The sequence below is a fragment of the Coturnix japonica genome, chromosome 12 (assembly GCF_054131305.1).
Source record: "Coturnix japonica strain WE chromosome 12, WE-NBRP24, whole genome shotgun sequence".
NCBI lineage: Eukaryota > Metazoa > Chordata > Aves > Galliformes > Phasianidae > Coturnix > Coturnix japonica.
Genome location: NC_140674.1, coordinates 6,534,997 through 6,559,243, shown reverse-complemented (window position 1 = coordinate 6,559,243; position 24,247 = coordinate 6,534,997). Strand labels below are relative to the sequence as shown.

At 36.0% G+C, this 24,247-nt stretch overlaps 1 protein-coding gene across 1 annotated transcript in view; it reads right to left on the bottom strand.

Moving 5' to 3' along the window:
- CLSTN2 (calsyntenin 2) overlaps window positions 1–24,247 on the bottom strand; it is a 259,996-nt gene that overhangs the window by 24,921 nt on the left and 210,828 nt on the right. The window contains exons 6-8 of the mRNA XM_015871212.3: window positions 21,133–21,318; window positions 18,211–18,459; window positions 17,811–17,932 (exon numbers count right to left, since the gene is read on the bottom strand). Coding sequence (XP_015726698.2) covers window positions 17,811–17,932; window positions 18,211–18,459; window positions 21,133–21,318 — 557 coding nt within the window. The remainder of the gene's footprint in view (window positions 1–17,810; window positions 17,933–18,210; window positions 18,460–21,132; window positions 21,319–24,247) is intronic.

The window sequence follows — 24,247 nt, the reverse complement described above, 5'->3', positions numbered from 1 at the left end:
CAGTTATTATTTCCATTCAATCTATCAAATCTAGGAAGCTTTATTTTAAGTCTGTACTCCTTTCATGCAAAGATTAGATGTTCTGCCTTTATGTCATTTTTGATAAGAAGTGGAAGTCTGGATAGTCTCAAAAATACAACAATCTGTGCATTCATTTCAGATCTGCTTCACATTCTATATCAGAATCCTAAATTATTGGTTTAATTCAATCATGGCAATTTGTTGCAAACATACTTTAGACATAAAGGAGAAAATTAAACAAGCAAACAAACACAAAAGAACCTATTTGCCAAAGCAAAAGTTAGGCAAGAACGTTAGTACTGTTGTGATGATGCTCATGTTCAAAAGTTAAATGCCATTGGAAACGTTAATGGTGCTAGGGAACCTCCTCCAGGAGCCCTGAGTTGTACACTTGGGCTGAAGAAGAAGTGAACTGCTGACAGTGACTTCTATGCAATAAAATGAAAAGAAGGTTGTTAGTTAATGGGAATGTTGCAGTCATTGCCAACAACTGGGCTGGTGAAACCAATCTGAGATCTTTCATTTCTGTCAGCCTGGAGGTGTTTTACATCTGCTAACACAGAGTTTAACATATTGAAAGTGAATAAAAGACAGAAATTGTGAAAGTATTTAATTTTCCTCCTCCCTTTTTCTTATAATGGAGAAATTCTACGCATTAATTCCATTAAACTTTGGGATTAATTAATTCACAATTGAATTCTTATCAATAAATAATCCTTTTTGAAGGAGCTATGTAAAAGTTTACAGATTTTGACATCAAAGAAGCATTAAATGGCTTCAGTGTTTCCGGATGGAAACAAGATCATATTTTTACAGCAATGCGCATAAAACACTGAACTGAATATAAACAGAGAGCTCAAAGATAACAGATAGAAAGATTCCTCAGGACAGCTTCATCGCAGCTTAAGGAATCACATTAATATAAGAACAAAAGTGTGAAAAGGAAAACCAAGCCACTAACTTGGAAATGTGGCAGTGGATTACCAGTCAAAGCTCAAATATTATGCACATCTGCATAAGTTGGTCTTTTCCTTATTCTTCAGGAAAATGTTGTACATTTATGTACGTCAAATGAAAATAAAATTTCCTAAGTGCTTTATGTAGTCTGTTTATTATGCAGGAGGTCAATGAGTTTGGCATGAAGGCAGTCCAGAGGTGAGCACAGACAAGGCTTTCTCCTTTCCCACTCTGGTGTTTGTAGCTTCTGTCTCTGAAGAATGGGAACTTGAAAAATGTTGTTCAGTGAACCTTCTACTGTTACATTAGAAAGTCATCTGGAATATAAACTGTTTCCCTGCTGTTAATTCTCATCCACAAACTAATGCTACTATGGCACTTTAGTCTGAGAAAAAAAGAAAGAAATTATCTTACGGCATTGCTTTTGCTATAATTCCACTGCTCTCTTGAGTTTTTTTAGTATATATTTGCTTTAAATTCAATAGCACAGCTATCTGCAAAAACTGATTAAGCGATATAGGAAAATAAGTTGCACAGTTGACTTTCTTTTCTCATTGCCTATAAGAACCTTATGATTTGTCTTTTTTCTTTTTCTTTTTTTCCTCCCCATCACCACAAGATACACTGCTATAAATATCCTGGTGTAGGCTGCAAGCATGTAATTCAGTATTCAGGATGTGCTTACTTCACCGGATACCTGGGATACGTATTTTGTAATACAATGAACACAAATACATTTCTGTTGTGAATATGCTGGTTTTACAGTCAAAATTTGCTTTCAAGTTGCCTTTATCCTACAGTATAATCAGCAAGCTTACTACTCATTTTGGGGAAAAGCTGTTGGAAATAAACAAAAGCAAAGTACAAACAGACTGATCAGATTCATTTAGCAATATGAATTGCTATCTCTTGTAGCGTTATTTATTCTGCCCCAGTAATAGGCTCTGTGCATTAGGCCTTATCTGCCTGTTCTCCCTCTGCCATTAAATTTTAACATCCAGATATGTTGGCTTTCTTTAATTTCACACTGCAGAAGTCAGAAGGATTTGAACATTTGAGGAAAAGAGCCGGTGTAATCTTGACCACTGAGTGGAGCTGTTCAGACTGCAAACAGCTAATAACTCCACAACAATCCCTAATAACTCCACAGCCTCTTCTGAACATTTTAAATAAAGCTCTACAATACTCACATTATGTACTGGGTTTTTAAAAAATCATCTCTTTGGGTTTCCCCTTCTACATCTATTCTTCAGCAGCTGTTTCACATTACACTTTTTTCACTCTGTAAAACTAGTATGCCCTGATTCTGAACTGGCACTAGATAAAAGAATGCATGCACAAGTTAAGGCAGGATGGAAGGAAAATATATTGCATGTAGGAAAAAAAAAAAAAAACCACAAAAAAACAAAACAAGAAAAAGGAATCATTATATTCTCACAATTTAAATTAACAGATGACGGATTATGAAGTGGAATCACAATTTCCAAGTTCACTGCTTTTGTTCATAAGAATACTGCTGCAGACTCAGCCTCCATATAAAAACTGCAGTTTGGATCTTGAAGAGTTCTGCTCAGACTTGATCACATTGCATCTCTGAACAAGTTCTGACATTCTGACAGCTGGTGGCAGGCAGCAAAGAGAGAAAAAGCAACAGATTGCTTTGCTGTGGACTAGTGCTTTTATGCTATGAGACTTGAGCATCACTCGTACAGTTGTTAGTGGTAATGTAATTTGTACTACATGAAGAAGCTTTTCATAACTAACTATCTGTATTGGAGCTTGGATTTCTATAACACATGTGATGATGTTATGTCAGCTTCATATAAATTCATAAATTTTGAACACAAAATAAACATTTTTCTATATTTGTTTAAAATTTACTGCTTATTATCATTTCTTAGAGACCTCAACACAGCATTTCTTCCAATATTTGCATTTTATTGTCATGTAATTCTGAAATGTAAAGGCTGTGACTGGTTGTAGAATAAAGGATGCTGAACATTGTACAGGTGAATCCCTTCTTTCCAGAAGCTCAACCAAGTGTCAGAGGTACATTTACCAGAAAGGAGGTAAAAGAGAGACTGCTTTGCTCCTTCTGCCACTGCTAAGCAAACTATTGCTTTTTCATAGGAATTTCAGTCAGGAAATTAGAATGCAGCTTGTATTCCCTATCTTTGGTTGCATGTCATCTCCTGGGGGTTTATTAAGTTGTACAAGAGGCAGAGGAATTCTCAAGACTCCATAGACAGTGGAGCAAGTTAGAACCTCGAAATGAGGCACCAAATCTACATGCCATAGACAAACAACATGAAACCCAGTCAACAACACCTCTAAAAGTTCTCTCCAAATGTCACTATATTGGAACCTTATTGAGGAAGCTAAACAAAGATGAAGATACCATCTCACTAACTTTAAAGACAATATAATTTAATATTGATTTTACAAAACGATATTTTTGCATGACTTATGAAACAAGTTGTTTCAATATAAACTAATCAGTACAAAGCACTGAGTATAAAAGTAAGGGGTTTCAGAAGCAGCCTGTTTAGCTGTATGCAAACGAGCACCTACCTGATACCTTCCAAAGTCAGTTTTTCAATTCTTTACTCAGTCTGGCCCACATGTTTTCTTCTGCTTAAAATTCATACAGTTTAGATATTTACTTTCTCTCTCAATAAATAAATAAATAAATAAACAAATAAATAAACCACAGAGTGTAGGAAACAACCATAACATTTTGCTACCTTTAAGAAAATATTAGTAGAGTGTGTTAAAATACCTTGAACTCTCATATTTATTATGCAGTGTTGTTTACTGGACCTGTCAAAGAGTGAAATGTGGATGTCCATTACATCATTTAGAACATTTGGTGAGGGAAGCACCATCCTTTAACGAATTATAGCTACTGAGAAATACCTCAGGACTAACAACTGCTTGAAAACCAATTAGTTACATAATGTGATTATTAAGTATTCTTCTTTAGAGCTACTGATGTTCGCATAGCAAACATACTGCTGCATTTTAACAGAAATGCCAATTTATCCTGCAGTGACAAATATGAGGATGCCTTTTCCATCTCTCCACAGCCTTTTTTCCCCTCTGTGTACACACAAGAAGAATGAAAAAGCAAGCACTTAAGAGAGGGGAGCCTGTATTTGGTACCAGACTTACAGAGGCAAGACATATTTTCATCTTTGGTTTTCCTGAGATAAATGATGGAATCTAGCAGAAGTTTGTGGTGTATTTTATTTTGAGGTTTAACAGAACAAATGGCTCTTACATAAAGAAGGGCATGAACAAAACCACTGCTGTCACAGTAGCAACTGGGACAAGTATTTTATTACCATGACTAAGTTTTAATCTGAACTATGCATCCTCCTCAATTTAAAAGAGCCAAGTATACATCTGACTCTGAATTTTCCCATATTTATTATCTGGATTTGTCTAAACTACCTGCCCCATATGCTGGAGGGGTGATGCTAATTGTAGCATTGACCTCTTTGCCAGAGAGATTTCTGAGTCTCCTCTGTGCTATGGGCATTCTGCCAGGCTAAGCGCTGTCTTTCACCACAGTATTCTTTGGTAATCAAAATATCCACTCCATTACTGCTCTATTTAATGAAGTCAACTTTATTTCAACTACATATGGCACTGGAATCATCTGGAACCAAACCATCAAGCATAAAGCTGAAAGGAGTGGAAAATTTCTATTCAATTACTGAAGAAAAAGAAGCAATAAAAAAACTGCAACAAAGCCAACAAAACAAAGTACACAAATTAAAGACATCTTCATAGGTTAAGACTGAGAGATGATGGAAGGGAAAGAACAAGTTAAAAACAATTCAATAGTTCCAAACTTTCTAACTCATTTATAAACATGTATGTATGTACAGTTCATATCAATACACCTAGGCATGCATGCACACAAGGCTTTGTTTTTACTTGTTACAACCTACAGTCAAATAAATTTGAAAACACGTTTGCAGAACAGTTATGGATTTCCAAGTATTTACAAATAAGAGAATATTATTGTTACGATGTCAACATGGGATAATCAGAAAAATGAATAAACCTCAGCCATATTGTAAAATCAACAAGAATATTTCCTTATACCAACCTGCAGTATTCTACCAGCAGTGAGACTCTTATTCTAGTATTAAAGACTTGTCATTGCCTTCACAGCTTGTATAAAAACAGATCAATTAAAAAACTGCTCTAAAAAAACCAAACAAACAAGGAAACAATCCAAAGATAAATAAAAAGTGATCCAAAATCAAAGACATTCAAAAATACACACAAAAGTTCTAAAAATAAACATGAAATAACTTAGACTAAAATTGAAAATAAATCATTGAAGTGAAACATTACTAAGAAAACTCTTTAATGTTAACTATATTATTAAATAAAATTGTTGATAATCCTTCGGTTACATATTAGAAAAGTCTTGGGAGTTAAGATAATGTGAAGCAGTTTGTGTAAGCTGTTAAAAAGACCCTGTAAGAAAAACACACAAGATCATGAAGCAACTCCTCGATTATTTCTCACCAGTACCTACAATTCTCCTTGTCATTACAGTTTAGCCCTGTGTCCCTTTTGCCCTCAAGTGAACAAGTGCTGTGAATTTTACTGATGGGAATTTGAATTACACCTATTAATAAATGTATTCAAAAGATCATACAACACATGCATGTTTTTTCAACACAGACTGAAAGCACCATAGGACACACACACGCTGCTTCCAAAACATTTCCCATTTTAAAGGCAGACAGATACACCAGTGATCTCTGTAAGGTGCTCTGAGATATAGCAGTGAATATAATGTTTACTGATATTTACTTACAGTCCGTATGAACATTCCACACAAGTTACTTGTATGTATAAAACAATAAATGAAACTTTCAGGGATGAAGCACAGAACTTTGCCTCTGAAATACAGCGTGTTCACTGTCAGCATGGGTTTGTCCTTAGAAATCTAGAGCTACAGACACTGGGAAAGAATGAAGCATTATACCTCCTGCCATGAATTGTTACAGGTTGTCAGGCTCAATAAAATACTTCGTGGTCCTATCAGGGTTCGAAACCGTTTCTTTCTAAATGGAAAGAGCGATCAATAGTCTGAGGTGAATGCACTTCCTGATAATGAAACATGGTAACAAACTTCTGCAAAAAATGAAGTCTGAGGACAACCACAACACTAAAACAATAACAACATCCAACAGCCTAGCCAGAATATATACTGCAAGCTTAATTTTCTTCTGCCAACTTTAAGGGTTTATATAAAATTTTCTGTTTATTTATATTGCAGATACTACATTATGATATGTCAGTATGACTTTCTTGTTGAATGCCTCTTAAATTCAAATAATAGAAAACAATATAAGTGTTACATCGCCTATATATGTATTTTTATGCATTTAATATATATGATCAGAGATTAAACAAATACTTAGGGAGAGAATGCCTCTGAGAATTATTGCCAAACAGAACACATTATTACCACTTCACAAATAAGAGAAACATTAAGAAGAAAAATCACAAAACCCAAGAGATCCTTTGACCCCCTACTTAACAGAAATAACCCAATCACCCCATGTGTTTCATAGACTGAAATCTACAATCTGATGACATTACTTGATCTAAGCTTTTAAGTCCAGTTTTGAATTCTGACTAATTTCTTTACAAAGCTGTTTTGTTTCCAAAAGATCATAGAATCACTTGAACTGGAAGGGCCTCTTAAAGACCATCTGTTTCAACTACCCTGCGATGAACAGGGACACCTACAGCTGCATCAGGTGCTCAGAGCCTGGTCCAGCCTAACCTTGAATGTCTCTGAGGATGGGGCATCCACCACCTCTCTGGGCACCTCTGACAGTGCCTCAACACCAATACGGTAAAAAATTTCTTCTTATCCAGTCTAAATCTGCTCTCTTTTATTTTGAAACCATTTACCCCCTTCTCAATCACAACAGACCCTGCTGAAGTCTGTCGTCTTCTTTCTTATAGTCTCCATTTGGACACGCATATCGATCATGTACACATCAATTAGAAGTGACCAAAAATATTTGGAATAACTCATGTACATGAAGCCCTAATTGTACTAGTCTTCCACTCCTACATTATCACTGTGTCCTTCATAAATATGATGTATAAGCAAAATTGAACACATGGTCTCTTTTCAGCAAACTGCCACTGAAAACTGTTAAAACAAACCTTTGGTCTGTGAGCTTATTCCCACCTTGAGACAGGATATATCAATACTGTGCTGTTTCACTTGCAAGACCCCATTTTTCTGTTGACTTGGAATTTAAAACACCTTCCATGATCCCTGGAATCTGTGCTCTGCTGAGATGATACATACAGAGATTCTGTCTGTTCTGTATTTCTGTAAAGAGAACTTATTACTAAATGCTCCATGGATTTAAAAATAAGTATGACCCATAAAAGAGATCCTACTCACGAACTACATAATGAAATAGTAAACTTGTAGGTTTACAAGTCCAACTAACCTCTTGAAACATCTATTATTTGCTAGAAAACCAAGGAAATATTTTTCAGTATAACCAAAGTAATACTTTTCAGCCAGTAACAATTTAAGAAGAGTAAATTATCCTAAGACAAATCAGATCTTTATTATCTGCAATTACCATTCAAATATTTATATGCAGTTATTTTTAAAATGTAACAAATACTAAAATCCATGTTAAAGGTTAAGTTTCAGTTAGGGATCTCAACTGCCTGCTGCTCCAAGGCCTGAGATTTCAGGTATCTGAGCATTCTGGCCCTATTCCTGAGGGATATTCAATAACTCAGGATGTTTTTTTCTCACTGTGAAGAAGGAAGCTGCACTGAGAAAAAAAAGGTCGGCTATTACAGTTCAAAGTAGGATGACATACTCTTCCCTTACTGTTGGTGTGTGAAGAAACACAAGCTTGTAATGCTCAGTTGCTCAGTGACGTTTTGAGGGTGCAGAACATGATTAATGCAAACTGCAATCAGGAGACAAAGCAAACAGGCTGGTCATGGTTTGTTTGCTTTTGAGATGAAACACCAGGGTTCAGCTGCAAAAACAATTATGAGAAGACCTCTTTTTTCTCTTCTTCTCCTCCCTACATATTCCTACCTACATGCATCACTTGCTCTCTCAGACCAAAGCAGTAGACTGCGTGTTTGTATCTATTCCACGTGCACAGAAAGTACCACGTGTAACTTTTCATTCATATGATGAATGTCTTAATAGCTCAGTTCTCAACCACCAAGCATAAAGTCCTAAAACTCCTAGATTGGGTTGTCTGCACACAGAAGTTAAGCTCACCAAAACTCCCTGGATCTCATGACTTCTCTGTTGCTGGAAATGGTATAATTGGCTCTGAACATTTTTCACCACCTGGCAAATCTCACTTCAAAGTCTTGCTGTCTCTGAAGAAAGCACTGAAACTGCTTTGCTCTAAAGGTGCTCACCAAAGGAAGATGGAGTTGACACATTCATTGAACATCATTTTATGCGTTCCACATTTTGGGAAAGGGGAATTTACTTGGAAGATTCTTACCCTGTTGAAGGCGTGCAGTGCAAAACAGAGATAAAGGAACTCCCGCTCTAACACAACTCTCATGCTGATAGAATATCTCCAGAGAATCACTTAGTGCTAGGCATATGGGAGCCAACTATTATAATAATTCTGAATATTGCTGTAGTCTGTGATTGAGGTAGCTAAAACTGCAGAAAGACGCATAATACAGACTCCTTCCCCCTACAGATTAGTGTTGTATTTTCTTCAGTTCCAGTAGATAATTAGGACATAATACAGAGAAAAGCAGATGTTATTTTGTTTTTATAGTGGATGAAAGGTAGCAATGAGATATAATTTGCTACCTTCATTATTTCTATGAAGTGAAGAATGGTTGTTTCTGTATTTATACTCAAAGACGAGTGAGGAAATTACACAACCCAAATATTATGTGCAGTCTCTTTACTTAAATGGTAGCTGCTGGGCCTTTAATTACATAGCTGGCGTCTTTTAGAAAGATTGATTATATGTTATATACTACTCATAGGTAATTAGGTATCAGCTATATTTGTGACTTTGCCAGGGAATGTTATTCATCCAGCAGATAGCTTTCTTTTAGTACTAATTACAAGTATGTTCTTAGTGCTTTTATGTGAGGAAGCGAAATAGCACTGAGGGCCAGTATCCCAGAATACTTTGGGTTCACATCAGGGACATGAAACAAATAGACTGTGGGAATGAATTTTCAGTGTTGCACAAACCCTAAAAGTTTTATAGATATCATTAAAGTAATTATCTAAAAGATCAAACATTTATTCACAGTTGAGCTGGTTGAAATTTTTCCTTTGAAGCACTGCTTTGCTGATGGAAAAGTGGCTCTTGGATTAAAGACATCTTCCTACGATAAAAATACTGTTGTTGGATATGGGAGGACTGGTTCTTCCAGAACTATCTCCCAGTATTTCTTTCATTATTTTTAGGTTTTCACAGCAAGAACTGTAACTCTACCTGTACTTATCTCTTATATGAGATCCTAATACTTAATGTATCCTGTTGTTTTTCTGCTACTTTGCTCCCCTCTAACACTCTCAGTCAGACCCAGGAGCCAGCTTCAGGCTTTTTGAAATATACTGCTCCTCAAGGAGAGGATTACATTGAATTTGCAGTGCTCTCTTTTGTGAAGTACTCATCAATTCAGGATCAACAGCACTATTTTAGTGTTTGTGGCTACATTTCACTCAGGGACTGGAATACGCTCACATCCTGTACAAATACAGTATGCTGAGTGTAAAAACAAGTTTATAAAACAGATTAAAAGTATACACAGGGATAAGGCAATAAATAAATAAATAAGACTATGAAATGATCATACAGCAGTAAGTATTCTTCAGATGAGATACCAGAAAGTAATTATGTCCGTGCACTGTTGAATAAAATTAATTCTAGTCAGCAATTTGTCTATGCAGGAGAAAGTGAATATACATGGCCATAAACCCCATCCAACACTACAAATGTAGATATCTCTAAAAGGTAAGTGGAAACATACAAAGTCCATACCAGGTACACTGCAGGAACTGTGTGCATAACAAGAGACAATTTTGGTTGTATGACCTTTTAGCTTTTCCTCCTCCTTCTGAATAATGAAACTGAGATCAGAAGTGTCTTTATTTGTACATCAACTAAAGAACATTTGAAAAATTAATGAATGATAACTGTATATTATTATAGTAATTTCTCATAATTTGCTTTACTTCCCAGAGGCCTGTGATTATTTTCTATGCTTTGTTATTAATGTCCACTGTAGAACCCCCAAGAAGAAGATACTTTATATTATTGCACAGGAAAGAAATTGACTTGTTTTCTTTGCTCAATCCTTTCTTTTATGCTATAACAAAAATAACATGAGATAGCTGAGTTTTTGATTACTCTGCTCAGAAAACTTTATGTAAATGAAGTTCATGTCAACACTTTCCTTCTACCTTGGATAATACATAATAGACATGGATGTTAATGGGGGGGGGGGGGGGGGGAAGATGGAACTATTACTACAACATAAAAGTTGCTCTTATTTTTGGAAACATTATTGGGTTTGCCTTTTACTTAAAGAAAACCAAAAAAAAGGCAAAAAAATTGCAAGAATATATGCCAAAATTGGATATGCAACTCTTCTGTACCTAGAGATATCTGGAGATTTCTATCTGCTGCTGAGATTTCATTTTTCTCCTCTATTTGCTCTTACTATTTAAGCATGACAAAGCCTCTTCTGAATCATAGCCTTTAAGTGTTAGTTTTTCATTTACTACTTTTCATTCTCTCACATTGTAGCTTTCGATTCTGAAGCCCCTGTAAGCATTTGTATACCATGTTTCCCAGTGATGATAAAACATGCCTGAAGGATGTGAAGGTGATGCACATCTTTACATGCAAACGTGAGAAATCACATTTACACTCAAACTCTTGTAGCAAAATCACAGTTGGATTTATTATAATAGAAAAGGCCATTCTCTGGGGCAAGCAGACTATCAAACAGCATGAGGCTGTGTGCTCCCCTCAGGTGCACAGCAGCTTACACCTGTCTCTTGTTATTCAGATAGCAATCCCATTGCTGCTTAGGTTAAGAGGACAACAGTATTGGCAGTACAAATTAATAACTAACTTCCTATAACTAGCGTATTCACTGTGCATTCCCAGAGCACAATGAAACAGTCCTTTATTTAAAATTAATTATTATTGGAAAAAATACATAAAAGATTTAAAGTTGGCTTTTTTTTTCCTGGCTAACTAACAAAGAATTGTTTGCTTTCTGATTCTCAAATTTTAGGCATGGGGTTGAGGTGCCAGTATTACATTAAGTCAACAGGTTTCATACTCTGCTAATTTAAAGATAATAATTATTCCTAGTGTCTATCAATATATACGTCAGTTGACTGTCTGGATGAACCAATGTAATTCCTTCATTTAGTTTTCTAAGATAACAACTGAAACAACCAGCTAAGCTGAAATTTGGAAATTATAACAACATAAAATTTACATCTTGATAATTGATTCTATTTCAAAAGAAAACAGTGAAAAATACCCTACATGCCTTTAGCACAGATGCAGACTGACTGCAGAGCACACATCAGTTCTATTAAACTCCTACTTCAGTGTAAAATATATAAATATTGTAAGATGCCCTTAAACAAAATATCAAAATATTTTTGCTCTTAGCAGAGGTATTCTGAAATAGGAAATTAATGGACAGGACTTCTAAAAGCATGAAATTCAAGGAAGAGTTTTTCCATACAAACGTTAGCAGTAGCCCTTACAGATATATTCTCTTTTTCATACTGAAGCTTAAAAGCAGCACTTCCTCAACTTGAAAATCAGACATTTCTAACAGAACATGATATATTTATTGTGAAAATTTAAGGACATATTTTTTTATCCTTCCATTATTTATCCTTTCAAATGTTTATCCTTTCCTTGAAATTTTCAAGCAAAATATAAAATAGTACTTCATCTGAAGCCAGCAAAATTTTACAACTAAAACAGGAATGAAGTACTGAACTCCACATCATCTTACATGATAAAGGTTGTTTGGATTGGTAATTCTAAGACACCAAGAACCAAAAAGGCCTCCAAATGCTGAAAAGGTGGCCAAATCTCCCAAACTATAAAGTCGTGAGTAAAGATGTACCTACTCCAAGTTGTGGAGCCTGTATGTTTCTCAACATGTTCAGAGATCAAGTTCAGGAGTATGTAAGAAAGCAGAAAATTACTTGATTTTATGAGCATTTATAAAAATCTGTGTCCTGATTCTTCTTTTTTTTTTTTTCCTGAGAAGTTTCAAGAAAAGTCCCTACAGTAAAACTACCTAAAATGATCCCTTAAATCCAAACAATTACAGTAATTGAATATTACTAAATTGAATACTGAAACACTGAATTACAGAATACCTGAAATAACTGCTTAATATTTTCAGATAAGTATTTGGTGTAACACCTTAAGGCCATGTATTTCTGAAATCAAAACACAACTGGTCCTCTTGAAATAGAAAGTGATAGTCAAGGAGGGGAAGAACATTAATGCAAAGAACCCACGTGTGAAATGCAGAAAGATCTCTTATAGAAGTCTTCTGAAAGAAACTAGATGTTTTCTGTTATCTATGATATCTATGAATCTATGATACCACGCTGTAATATTCTAGTGTATAAACACTAGAGTTAGCTTTATGAAATCATTTTCTGTTTGAATTAGAATATACTTTTAACTACAATCCCAACTTCTCTATTTACTTTAGCTGAGTACTGGGAGATAATACAAAAACGTTCATTAATTCAACCACATTTAGTTGAAGATTCAGAACAATCAGAAAAAAGAAAGCTGGGGTCTCTGTAATGGCTGTGGGGCACTACAGCGTACCCTCAACTCGGGAGTGCATCCAAATCCAATGATCTAAGCAGAGATACTTCAGTGATAAACAGTTTGAGGTCACTTAGGCTAAGAAAAAAAAATACCATGCAGACTATGTATCCAATTATAACAAGAACAACAGACAGCTCTGGAAAAAAATCGGAGTCCGCAGGTTAATTGATGTAAAATAAATTGAAATTAAAAAGGCTCTATTTGCAATAACACAATCACTACTACTGGAAAATAACTAAGAAAGACCCTGGACTTTGACTAAATGCTTTAAAAAATGCAGTAAAATTCTTCAGAGTCTTGAATACTATTAATTCTCCATTGTGACTGGTACTGGCTTGAAAGAACTGCACTATCATCATCCAACTAATTTGTGTATTTCTTAATAATGAGTGAATAAACAGGAGTTGATAGGATCTTAATCGGCTGCTATATGGATACTTAAACTCAGAAGGGATGCTATAATACAATAATGAGACATATTGCAACAGATATGTCATAGTGATGAGATTTTTGGAACTTGATTTTTATGACTTAAGTATGTAGAAAAAAAAAATCACAGCCAACAAACCAACAATAAAAATATTACAGATATCAATAATACTAAAGCAAGTCAGTATATTTCCAGAAATTATGATCCAATAAAGTTGAAATCTTAATATTAAAGTTGCTGTAGAAATAATGAAACTTCCACCCTACTCTAAGCCCAAAACCTGGAGTGCTGTGTTCAGCTCTAAAGCACCCAGCACAAGAAGGGCATGGAGCTGTGGGAGTAGGTCCAGGGGAAGCTATGAGGATGCTCAGAGGGCTGGAGCACCTCTCCTATGGAGAGGGGCTGAGAGCTGGGGTTGGTCAGCCTGGAGAAGTGAGGGGTCTGTTCAGGCCTTACAAAGGCCAGGAAATCTGGGGAGGGACTCTGCTAGGAAGTGCAGTGACAGAACGAGAGGCTTTAAACTAAAAGACAGTAGGTTTATATCAGGCATAAGAAATAAATTCTTTGCTTGGAGAGCATTAAAGCACTCTAACAGGCTGCCCAGAGAAGCTGCAGGTGTCTTATCTCTGGAAACATTCAAGGCCATGATGAATGGGGACCAGGGCAGCCTGAACTAGTGGGAGGTGTCCTTGCCCATAGCAGAGCGTTGGAACAAGACAGGCTTTAATGTCCCTTCCAACCAAAACCATTCTATGACTCCATGATCCCAAAATCCAATGAAGTTCCTGCTTCTGCCTGCCAAGAAAGATTCCGTAGGTTTCATCTCATATTCACAAAGAATATGTGGCTCCAAAGTAAAACAAGCTTTTAAGGTATGAAATTATTCATACAAAAGGATTCCCGTTTTCTACTTCCAAACTTCTGAAATATAAATGGATTTACACTCAGTTTTAACATAAGGTTGTGGTTGACGTTAAATTTTGCAGCTTTGTTTCCTCGCTCTGTTGTGCTCACAGATCCAAGCACATTTTTAAGACTTCATTTCTAATTGGTGGCATTGAATTCACAAACTGCCCTGTTATCCTGATCCTATTTAAAAGCTGCTGGCATTCACTTTAATCTTAAAGAACGTATGTGGGTTCTGAAGGATGGCCAAGATTTATATTCCCTGCAGTAGCTGAAATTGAAAAGAACAGGGCAGATTTACACCAGCAGAAGCATTGGCTTGCATGCCTTGCAGATGTTTAATGCAGCTCTCAGGAACATTTTACTTTCTTCAGCAAATAAGCCCACCATTTTAGTAATAGCTCAATATGGCCGACAGACATCAATTCCTACGAAATCTTGAAGAATTGTTTCTTAAATCTATTTCATAAGACAGTCAATATCTTTAAAAAAGCTGAGCTCTTTGTGAAAAGTGAAATTGATCTTTTTTCAAGATCATGTAAATCATAAACATTTGTCTTACCCAGCAGCAGTCATTCCTAAATACATTCCCAGAGATTTGTAAATAAGAAAACAGTATTTGATTATACAGAGAAGAGGTGTAGTGAGGACTGACAAATCCACAATAAAGGCCTCCTGCAGTCTTAGGGTGTTGGAGGTGTTAATAGGGTCATTTTCCATAACAAATTACCAACATAAATTTCAGTAATTATCAGCCATAATAATATATATTTTAAAATATCAGACATTAATTGAGGAGTTGCACGAGACGGATGGAAGAATTTTAGGACAACATTTAAAGTTCATCTCTCTATACAGAGGTTGTACCATGTATATCTAATACAATATAAATAATAAATAGAAGAAGAAAAAAGAATTTAATGAGCAAAACATCAAAAGAGATTAGTAGATCAAGTTCTTCTTCCATTTTGATGCATGTTTCAGTACCAAAGACTTTAGTATCCCAGTGCAAAATCAAGTTATATTTATGGAAAAAAAATATAGAGATTTCTGTTCTGCTTGCTAACTGATAGACTGAGATAATATTAATTTGTATCTGACCATAATGTGCTCTCCTATTTCACGTCATTTGCAAAAAATCCACATTATTAATATTATCCTCATCAAGGAAATTGACAAAAGCTAGACACAGCACTCATGGCTGAATGGAAACTTGATCGAGAGTGTAAGTGAAGCTCACCAGCTCCCCATTTCCAAGCCTGCCATATTGCTGCAGAGATCAGAAAGCTCAGAGCTGAACCAGAACCTACCACATGCTGTTATCTCCCGTGTGCCTGAGGAGGCTGTACAATGCAGCCATTTTCTGAAAACCCATAATCTGTCCATAAGAGAAGGATACATACATAAAGAACCCTAAAGATTCAGACACTTGCTGTGCATTACAGTTATGGCTGCGTTGCATCTCAGAGTTTCAGTGGCACTGCTTATGTATGGGTATATAAAGTGGTACATGACCTCTTGTATTTGGCCATGACTGTTTGGCAACTAAGGTTTGCAACATGCTTCTGCACCACAAAATGTGATCTAAAGAATGAAGTGAAATTTGGAATGGTAATAAAAAGTCACATTCTTGGTCAGTGCCAGGAAAGAATGAGTAGTTTTGTGGGCTTGGTAAAGCCCAAAGCAGCTGGTATAATAAATTTTACTACTCTGCTGTAACGATGATAAACGATTTCACTGGTTTATGCTTCACCCTATTCCAAGGTCACAAGATTCCTCTCAGCAAAAACAAGCTATGAATTGCTGTTGCAATCATAAAGCAAACTCAGCAATGAAGTATGCCGCCACATTTTACTCTGCTCTAGCCATGCTTGGTACCAACCATGAGCTGTCTTCCACAGTTATGTATGCAACCCGATCTGTAGCACTGCATATCACAGTGCATTGCAGACTGTGAGAGAATGTCCAGCAGTTAGCTATGGCCTAATTCCCATACTTTTCTTCAAACAGAAATCCCTGAGGAATCTGAAAGATTTGTCACGACGCAGTGCACAATTCTGAGGGTGAGATTTCCAAAGGTCTTTCAGAATCTAAATATGACAAATAAATAAATAAATGCCAAAAAGCCAACTGGTGGGATTTTCAGAAGAGTCCAGAGCAGTTAATTTTCTTTTGAAAATCTAGCCCTTACTTCTTTTCCTTTTGAGATCAAAGAGACAGTATTGGAATGCTAAGCTGCTTTTTGATAAACTCTATAAAGTATCCAGTAGTTTCTGGACTACACCACAATAGTGACCATATAGATAGAAGATGATGTAAATAATTTTAGGGTTTACACCAGAAACAAGAGTTCTTTCAATAGACATTTGGTATTCCACTCAAGATGTGAGAACATGTCTGCTTTATTGACACTTCCACGCCAGACACCATTTTGTCAGAATACCTCTCTGCTGCCATCTGTCACATGGCAGCAAAATGTAATGGAATACTGCTGGGAGGTCTAACCCCTACTGCCATACTGCCAACAGCTGCCCCTGATATGATGGGCCAGCATCATTAAACAGGAGGCGTTACTTTTGGAGTCAACCTTTTTATATAAAACTTCACAGTACCATTGATGATTTTAGCTCTCTTTACTATACAACCATATGAAGTTTAGCACTCAGAACAGTATTTTCTGAACTGACATTGTTTGAGACTGATAATCTTAAATATGATATAATGCAAACGTATCGCATTCTAGGCACCAAGATTTCATATCACATACAGCAGAAACTGTTTCCAGGCTGGTTAATGGATATGAAAAGCATGTGTGATGATCATCTCATGGTTTATCACCACGTTCTTCTGATAATCAGGACACAGATGGTCTTTTAATAGGCATTTTGAAGGTAAATTAGTATTCCTATATCTACATCTTTGATATTACAGTGTGGGCCCAAAGACATGAAGAAACTTGCTTACATAAAATACCAAGATGATGAGATGTGTCTTCTTTTATCCAAATGATCCTTATCTTGGTTAAAATTGGTAAATATTTCAAAGACAACTCTTATCTCTTTAATAATAATTTCCTTACAATATACTATTCATAAAAATGAGATATTACATACAGCGTAGCAGATGAAAGTGAAAATCCATAGATTAGACTTAAAAATATATTAAAAACTGCTCCTCACATATCAGTATACTCTGTACTGAAAAGACACCTATCACTTCCATTGTGCTGATACAGTAGATTGTTATGTGGTTTGTTTGTTTTTTTAATGATAAATGGAAAACTTTTACGGAACTACGTGTAATGTCACTACTCCAAGATTCTCCACTGACAGTGGATATAAACCTCTACTTAGTGTTAAATATGACTCCATTAATGAACTTACTGAAAGAATGATTCAGCCAACCTAATTTATCTCTTTCTCTGTGGAGCCCAGCAAAGTCTCACAACAGTTGGAATTTGCAATGTAACTGAAGTAGTCTTCTGATTTCCCCAAACAATTACATTGGTATTTGGGTTATCCTCTATAATTTCTAAAGCAGATGGAGGTATGGATTGGTTACAGATAAGAAAAAGCCACAAGTACCTGATCCAGTTTCCAGTGGAACTCTGCAGGGCGGAATGTGTCAGCTTGATCAAAGTCCTTACGCAACAGAAACACCAATCGGCAGTTGTGCACATACAAGGCATAGTGATGTCGGTTCATCTCTGAAAGAGGGTGCAGGAAGATTAGTGAGCTGAACTACTGTCAACACTTCTGTTTAGGTTAAAGTGTTTCAAAGCAATACACATCTAAAAGACAAAAAAAAAACAACAAATCAAAATTGTATTTTTTCCAGTATTGCGCATCATTATGGTTCTAGTGAAAGCCACATAGTATCTTCCAGACTACTTTGTCCCACATCAGTATTCAACCTAACTACTTTTAGAGCTTTACCAAATACGTTATTCCTTTCTCCAAACGTTTCCTCAATAGACAGACTCACCTGTCTTGTCAGAGTTGCAGAGAATAGTCTCCTTCTCAGCTCTCAGTCCTGGGCTAGGTCCATGTTTCATCCACAGAGAGATGGTGAATTGATCAGTTAAATTCTTTGGAACTATTCCATCTGGAATTTTGGCTCCTTGTTTTCCATCAAATTTAAAAATCATGTCATTGTTATCCACAAGAAGCCCGGCCGTCCAGTTAGTTGTTGCACTGGGAGATGGTAAGAGGTCAATGGCACCTGAGGATGCTCCTGCAAATGGCGTATAGTTAATAGCAGAATGAGAGACTAATGAAAAAGCTGTACCAATGAATTTACTATGGATGTGGGGCCTGATTCACACATACGTATTATTTTCACATCCCAAATGGTCCTGCAAGCTTCAGGAATGCAAATTACATATGCATTACCCAGTAGCCAGCATGCTCAACCAATAAAACCAGTAGATATAACAAACTGCACAGCGACTACAGAAAACATTACAATATTTCTCTTAGAAATTTTTATTGTTTTCTAATATTCATTAATGACATGTCTTCAGTTATTTCAAGAAGTGCTAAGACTAAAACAAAGTTTTATACCTCCAACAGGAAGGCTTCACATCCTCCTTCCCTGTCTGCACAGAGAGATATGTAGTGCATGGGAGTGCTGTTTAGCCAAATTCAGTACAGCGGATGTGAATGTAGAACGAATGCCCTAGTGTCCAATAGAAAGCAATGGATACTCAGATTGTTGATATGAATATCATTGCATACAGAATATTCACTGTAAAAGAGGTAATATCACTTTAACACTGGCTTGTAGCAGGTTGTAGCTCCACGTGTTCTTGCCTAATGATAAATACAGGACTTCAGTGTTACTCAGAAGTCAGATTAGCCCATGTGTGGAAAGTAAATCATTAGTAAGTGGTCCCTAGCTAAATGCATTTGTTTGTTAGAATTAACTCAGGGGGAATCCTTGAGTCTTTCACACATTGCCTTTTATTACTGTTGGATGACAAGGTAAAAAAAAAACAAGCACTCCCTAAAATGCTTTGAGGCACAGTACTAATAGGTCCTTGATTTGCCTGCAATTTAATCCATAAAACTACCCACCTTTACTGTCTAAATTAAGTACACATTACTAAGTTACTAGAAGGAAAAGCTGAACAATCAGTCACATGAATAAAAGAATTTTAATGCATGGTCCTCAGCATCTGAATTCTCTGCATTTCTAAATGATAAATTCAGAACTGAACACAGGATATATAAACTGGATCTGCAGATACAGATAGACAATCTTGCTTTTTATATGGTGCAACTGAACACTTGTCTCTGATTGTTCAATTCTGCACTCTGCAATCACACAATACTTCACTGATGGAAAAAAAAAATGCAGGGTTTTCTTCCCTCACTAAAGATTTATTTATCCAACCATAAGATAAAATAAGATCATCTCTGGAAGAAAGCTGTTTTCCATAAATAATTTAACCTGCTTTCATAAGATATCCTATTCTCTATTTGCCAACAAAAGCCAAATACCAAAATGTAAATCTTTCCTAATGCAATTCTGAAAGTTCACTCCATTTTAACCTTTTTTATCAAAGTCCTATTATCAATTTCTACCCTGCCTATACTTCTCTATGAAGAAATGGAAACCGTGAACAAAAAAAAAAACAACGCTCTTTCCTCAGTAAGACTTTCCCCACTTCCTTTATATGTGTTATTTGCATTCTATTTTTTCAATTGCTTCACATCCTATTCCTTCACAGGTATGCTAAGATAACACTGGAAGTTCAGCAGTATAGTTAGATTCTGTCCACTAGCTCACACACTGCCTGCAGCTACTATAGTGGCATTGTCAAACCCTGGAAATGTTTTGACCATTCTGTTTTTAACCTGTTTAGGCCTACACGTGGTACAGCCAGCCACTGAATTTAGCTTTGACTTTAGGGAAACATCCAGTTTATCCAGTAGAAAAAAAACTTGAAATTCAATTTGCTAGCCTGTAAGTGTTAGCAGGTAAAGCAATGTTAACAGGGAACTGCCAGTGTTTGTGCCAGTTGCAGTACAGGTCTGTAACAGGCATAACACAATGTTCTTCTTGCTGCCAACATTAAGTTCTTAGAGCCAGCAGAAGTACTTGATTTCAGCTATAATGTATTTATTTTCATTTAAAACACATTTTATGAAATCAAGTTCAGGGTCTGTTTTCATGGCTTTGTTCAACCTCTCAATCTTAACATCATGAATATGATGACAATGCAGACAGATAACAAATGAGCTTTTTCCTTTTTTTTTTTTTTAAGGACATTAGTTCTACAGAGATAAAAGATTAAACTAAGCAATTTTCAGGTTAAAAACATTTATGATATTATGTGAATTCTATTACTCTCCATCATGTTTACCACTCTTTCTCAGTCTCCACAACTGTTTCTTACGTATTTTTCTTCAAATGATTTCCCATAATATTCCTTTATTTTTGTGTTTGCTCTGGCATGGTACTTAGCAGCAGAGCAGAAAGATGAGTGGAGAAGACTTAAAACAGAAGACAGAGATTCAATTATCCTATGATCTTACGGTCTTCATTTGATGGCTGATTTATATGTGAAATCTCAATATACTGTCACAAAAACAGACTTAGTACTAAATGAAGAAAGAACATGAAAGATGTAGGATAAGAAAATAGGAAAAATAGAGAAAGGAAGAGTAGGAGGTGAGGGGAAAAAAAAAAAGAAAAGGAAAGCAGGGAAAGGGCATAAAAAAGTGAAAATAAATGGAAGAGAAGAACTGGGCACTAGTTAATCGTCAGTCCCTTGATTTTCATTGCCACAATCAAAAATAAACCAGCCAAGCTAAATAGTTATATTACATGCTTACAAGTCACAAGGATTTAGCACTTTATCTGTAAAAAGATTGCTATATTGACTGACAGCCATGTTCATACCACATAGTTTTTGCAGAGATTTTTCTGAGTAGGTTTCACGATCACAGCCCTTCCCAATATAATTGGTCTGCAATTCAACTGTTGTATGTATTGATGAAACTGGGCCATCACACGTTTCTAGATGAATACTGGGAAACAAAGGTATGCTGCCGGAACCGGGCTTGTATTCAATACGTTTGTTCCAATCTGGAAAAGCGCAACAACAACAAAAAATTCAAGAAAGATTAAAAATGGGAAACGAATTATGTAATTTTAGATGACATACTGCTCTCAAATACCCCTGGATAAGACAAAAGTCATTTCTTCTATTAATATCCTATAAATTTGGTTTTGCTTCAGCATTGGGCTGTAAAAGTAACACCACTAAATCGCACAAGCACAGGTAACATATCCTGACATAAACAGCTAATCAGTCAGTCTAGGTCTCCAATGTCCACATCCCTGTGACATCCTACAAGCTTGCTCTACTGAGGCTGTTGGTTTCACTGAATTTGGTTAGATTTCATAGTTTTATGATAAGACGAAATACCTCCAAGGACCTGTGATATGCATCAGTCTTAATGGACTGTGTCCAAAAGTAATATAACATGTCTGTAGTGCCACCTCTTGTCTTTTAATTTTGTGAAGCACCCATGACTGAAAGTTGCAGCTCAAAAGACTACTCATGCATTCAGCTAGGTCTGACTAAGCTGTGCTTGTGCGGACGTCTTGCAGTCTACAACACAGTGAACAATCACCTGCCTTAGGCGACCTGGACATTGTATACATACCACTGTTTCTCAACTGAAACATTTAATTTTTTAAATCCAATTAAACTACAGCTTGCTTCAGAGAAATCCTTAAAAAAGCATCATTAGCTAAAAACATGACTTTTTGGCTCTTTCCTGTTCATTTTTCAGCCAACTGTAGCCAACCTTCTAAAGAGCATAAATGACAATGCCACACTAATCAGAGATGTAAACAGTTAATTATTTTGAAGCCATAAAACCATTCAGCTCTGCTACCAGAGCGTACATCTGTGTACCTGTAAAATTTCCCACTAGAAGTACTCTTGCATACATAGTTAAGGTTTCTCTATTTTTAGTCGTAGGTAAAAGAGGAGTCTATAAATGGGAAAAAAAACTAGGTCCTGGCAGTCAACGAAATCTCTTAAAGCAAATTTACAGAGACAAATCTGTGAATTCACTAAGTGAAAAAGTTTTGCGTTTTTCAAGAGACTTCAGAACGTTTCAAGAAAGGTGTTCTATAAATACAGCATCAAAATCTGACAGTTCAGGCAAACACTTTGAAACGCAGAACAATCGCCAGTCCAAAGTACAGACAAAGAAGACGCAATGCTGACAATCTGCACCTGCATTGGGACTCTCAGATTTTCTTTGTGACTTTTAATACAAAAGGTGACAACAAAGCATTTTGCTTCCACAAGGAAGCTGCGACTTCACAGAACGTTCTGTAGATATTAAAATATTTTTATTAGAGCTTTTAGGACATCGCTGACTAAAAGACAGCTATGACTCCTTTAATGTCTGTGCATATATCAGCTGAATTACTACTGTAGTAGTAATTTTCAAGTAGTAATATTCCATAGAAAGTTAGATTTGAGCTGCAGGATTGCATACATTTCTCTTTACTGACAACTGAAACAGTTCCCATTGAATTTCAAGAATCATAAGGTACATCATTACAATAACAGATTTCTCCTTCTAATCCATTTTTGAAACTTGAAATTAACATTTTTCCAATCAAATGGGAGCAGGAAATTATTTCAAATACTTAAGATAAAAACAAAACAACTTGTTTTGAACATATGCTAATAACATAAGAATTAACATAAGAATTATTACTTTTTCTAATCTCTTATTCATTAGTAAAGCATCATATTCCTCACCAACAAGAAAAGTAATAGTCAAATTTGTATCTCAGCAGCTTTCAGATTTCAGACATTTTCTTGCTTCTCTGTTATTACTAATTAACTGGCTCTCAGGCAAAACATTTATTAATGGGAAATGTAACTGAATTTACTCACTGTAACTTATCTACTTGCAAATGCAGTTATATGAAGAATGCTTTATGTAAAATATGATAAATAAAATGCCTCAACTCATATGGAAGAACAATGGTACTCTATTACTGCTATATGGGTGTCCCTTGAATTGGAAGAGTTGTTTTATTTCCCAGTATTACCTTTCTGCTTGTTAAAAATGATGACTTGTGACCAGGGATCATAAGCCCAGAACATTCTAAATTACCTGCATTTTTCTCAGCTCTAAGTTGTAAAACATCAACTACACTTTAACTTATGTCTTTGTACCTTGGTCTCCTGCAGCATCACAGATCAATCCAAAATCCTAAGTCTCACTTGAACTTTCTTTCACTGAAGCAAAGAGACTTCAGTGTATGTTTAAAAAGTCAGTCAAGGACCACTTCAAATCACACACAAGGCCTTCCCAGGCAGGTACAGGGCCATGCAAGGGCATGATACCTGGGATACCTTACAGTTTATAACAGCTTTGCTACAACTAAGTGTCTGATTTTTGCAGTAACTTTTCCCATGGCATTTCGGTGTCCCAAAGGTACTGAGGTTGAGGCCAACATCTTCTGAATCTCACTACTAGCGAAGTTAGTAATGCTGAAAAGGGCATAGAGTCAGAACTAGCAAAAAGAACTGGTGGCAGTGTGAAGAGTTGTTTTTTTTTTTGTTGATTTGTTGTTGTTGTTTGTTTTACTTTGTCTTTTTGAGTAAAAAGGATTTGTGAGGAGACCCAAATCTTTCATTTAACATTGAAAATGGCAAAGTTGGCCATTTTACTTTCTCCCAGAACCTAAACCTCTATTGGACACATTCAAAAGACCAGCACCTTCCCTTTAGGAATGTTGTGGCAATTTTCCAGTTCCTCTAGAACTGGTTTAGAAGAACAATCTTATGTAACCTAAGTCTACAAAGACACTGAATTTTAGAACTGGACCTTAAAATGTTACTGGTGTCCAGGTGTTTCAAACAGTCAGAAGACACAGTCCCATCTGAAATGGCAGGTTGTGCTTGATTAACTAAACTCAAACGTTATCATTCATCCTTTGGCACAAGCTGACGTACCGCATTACCACACTATAGCGC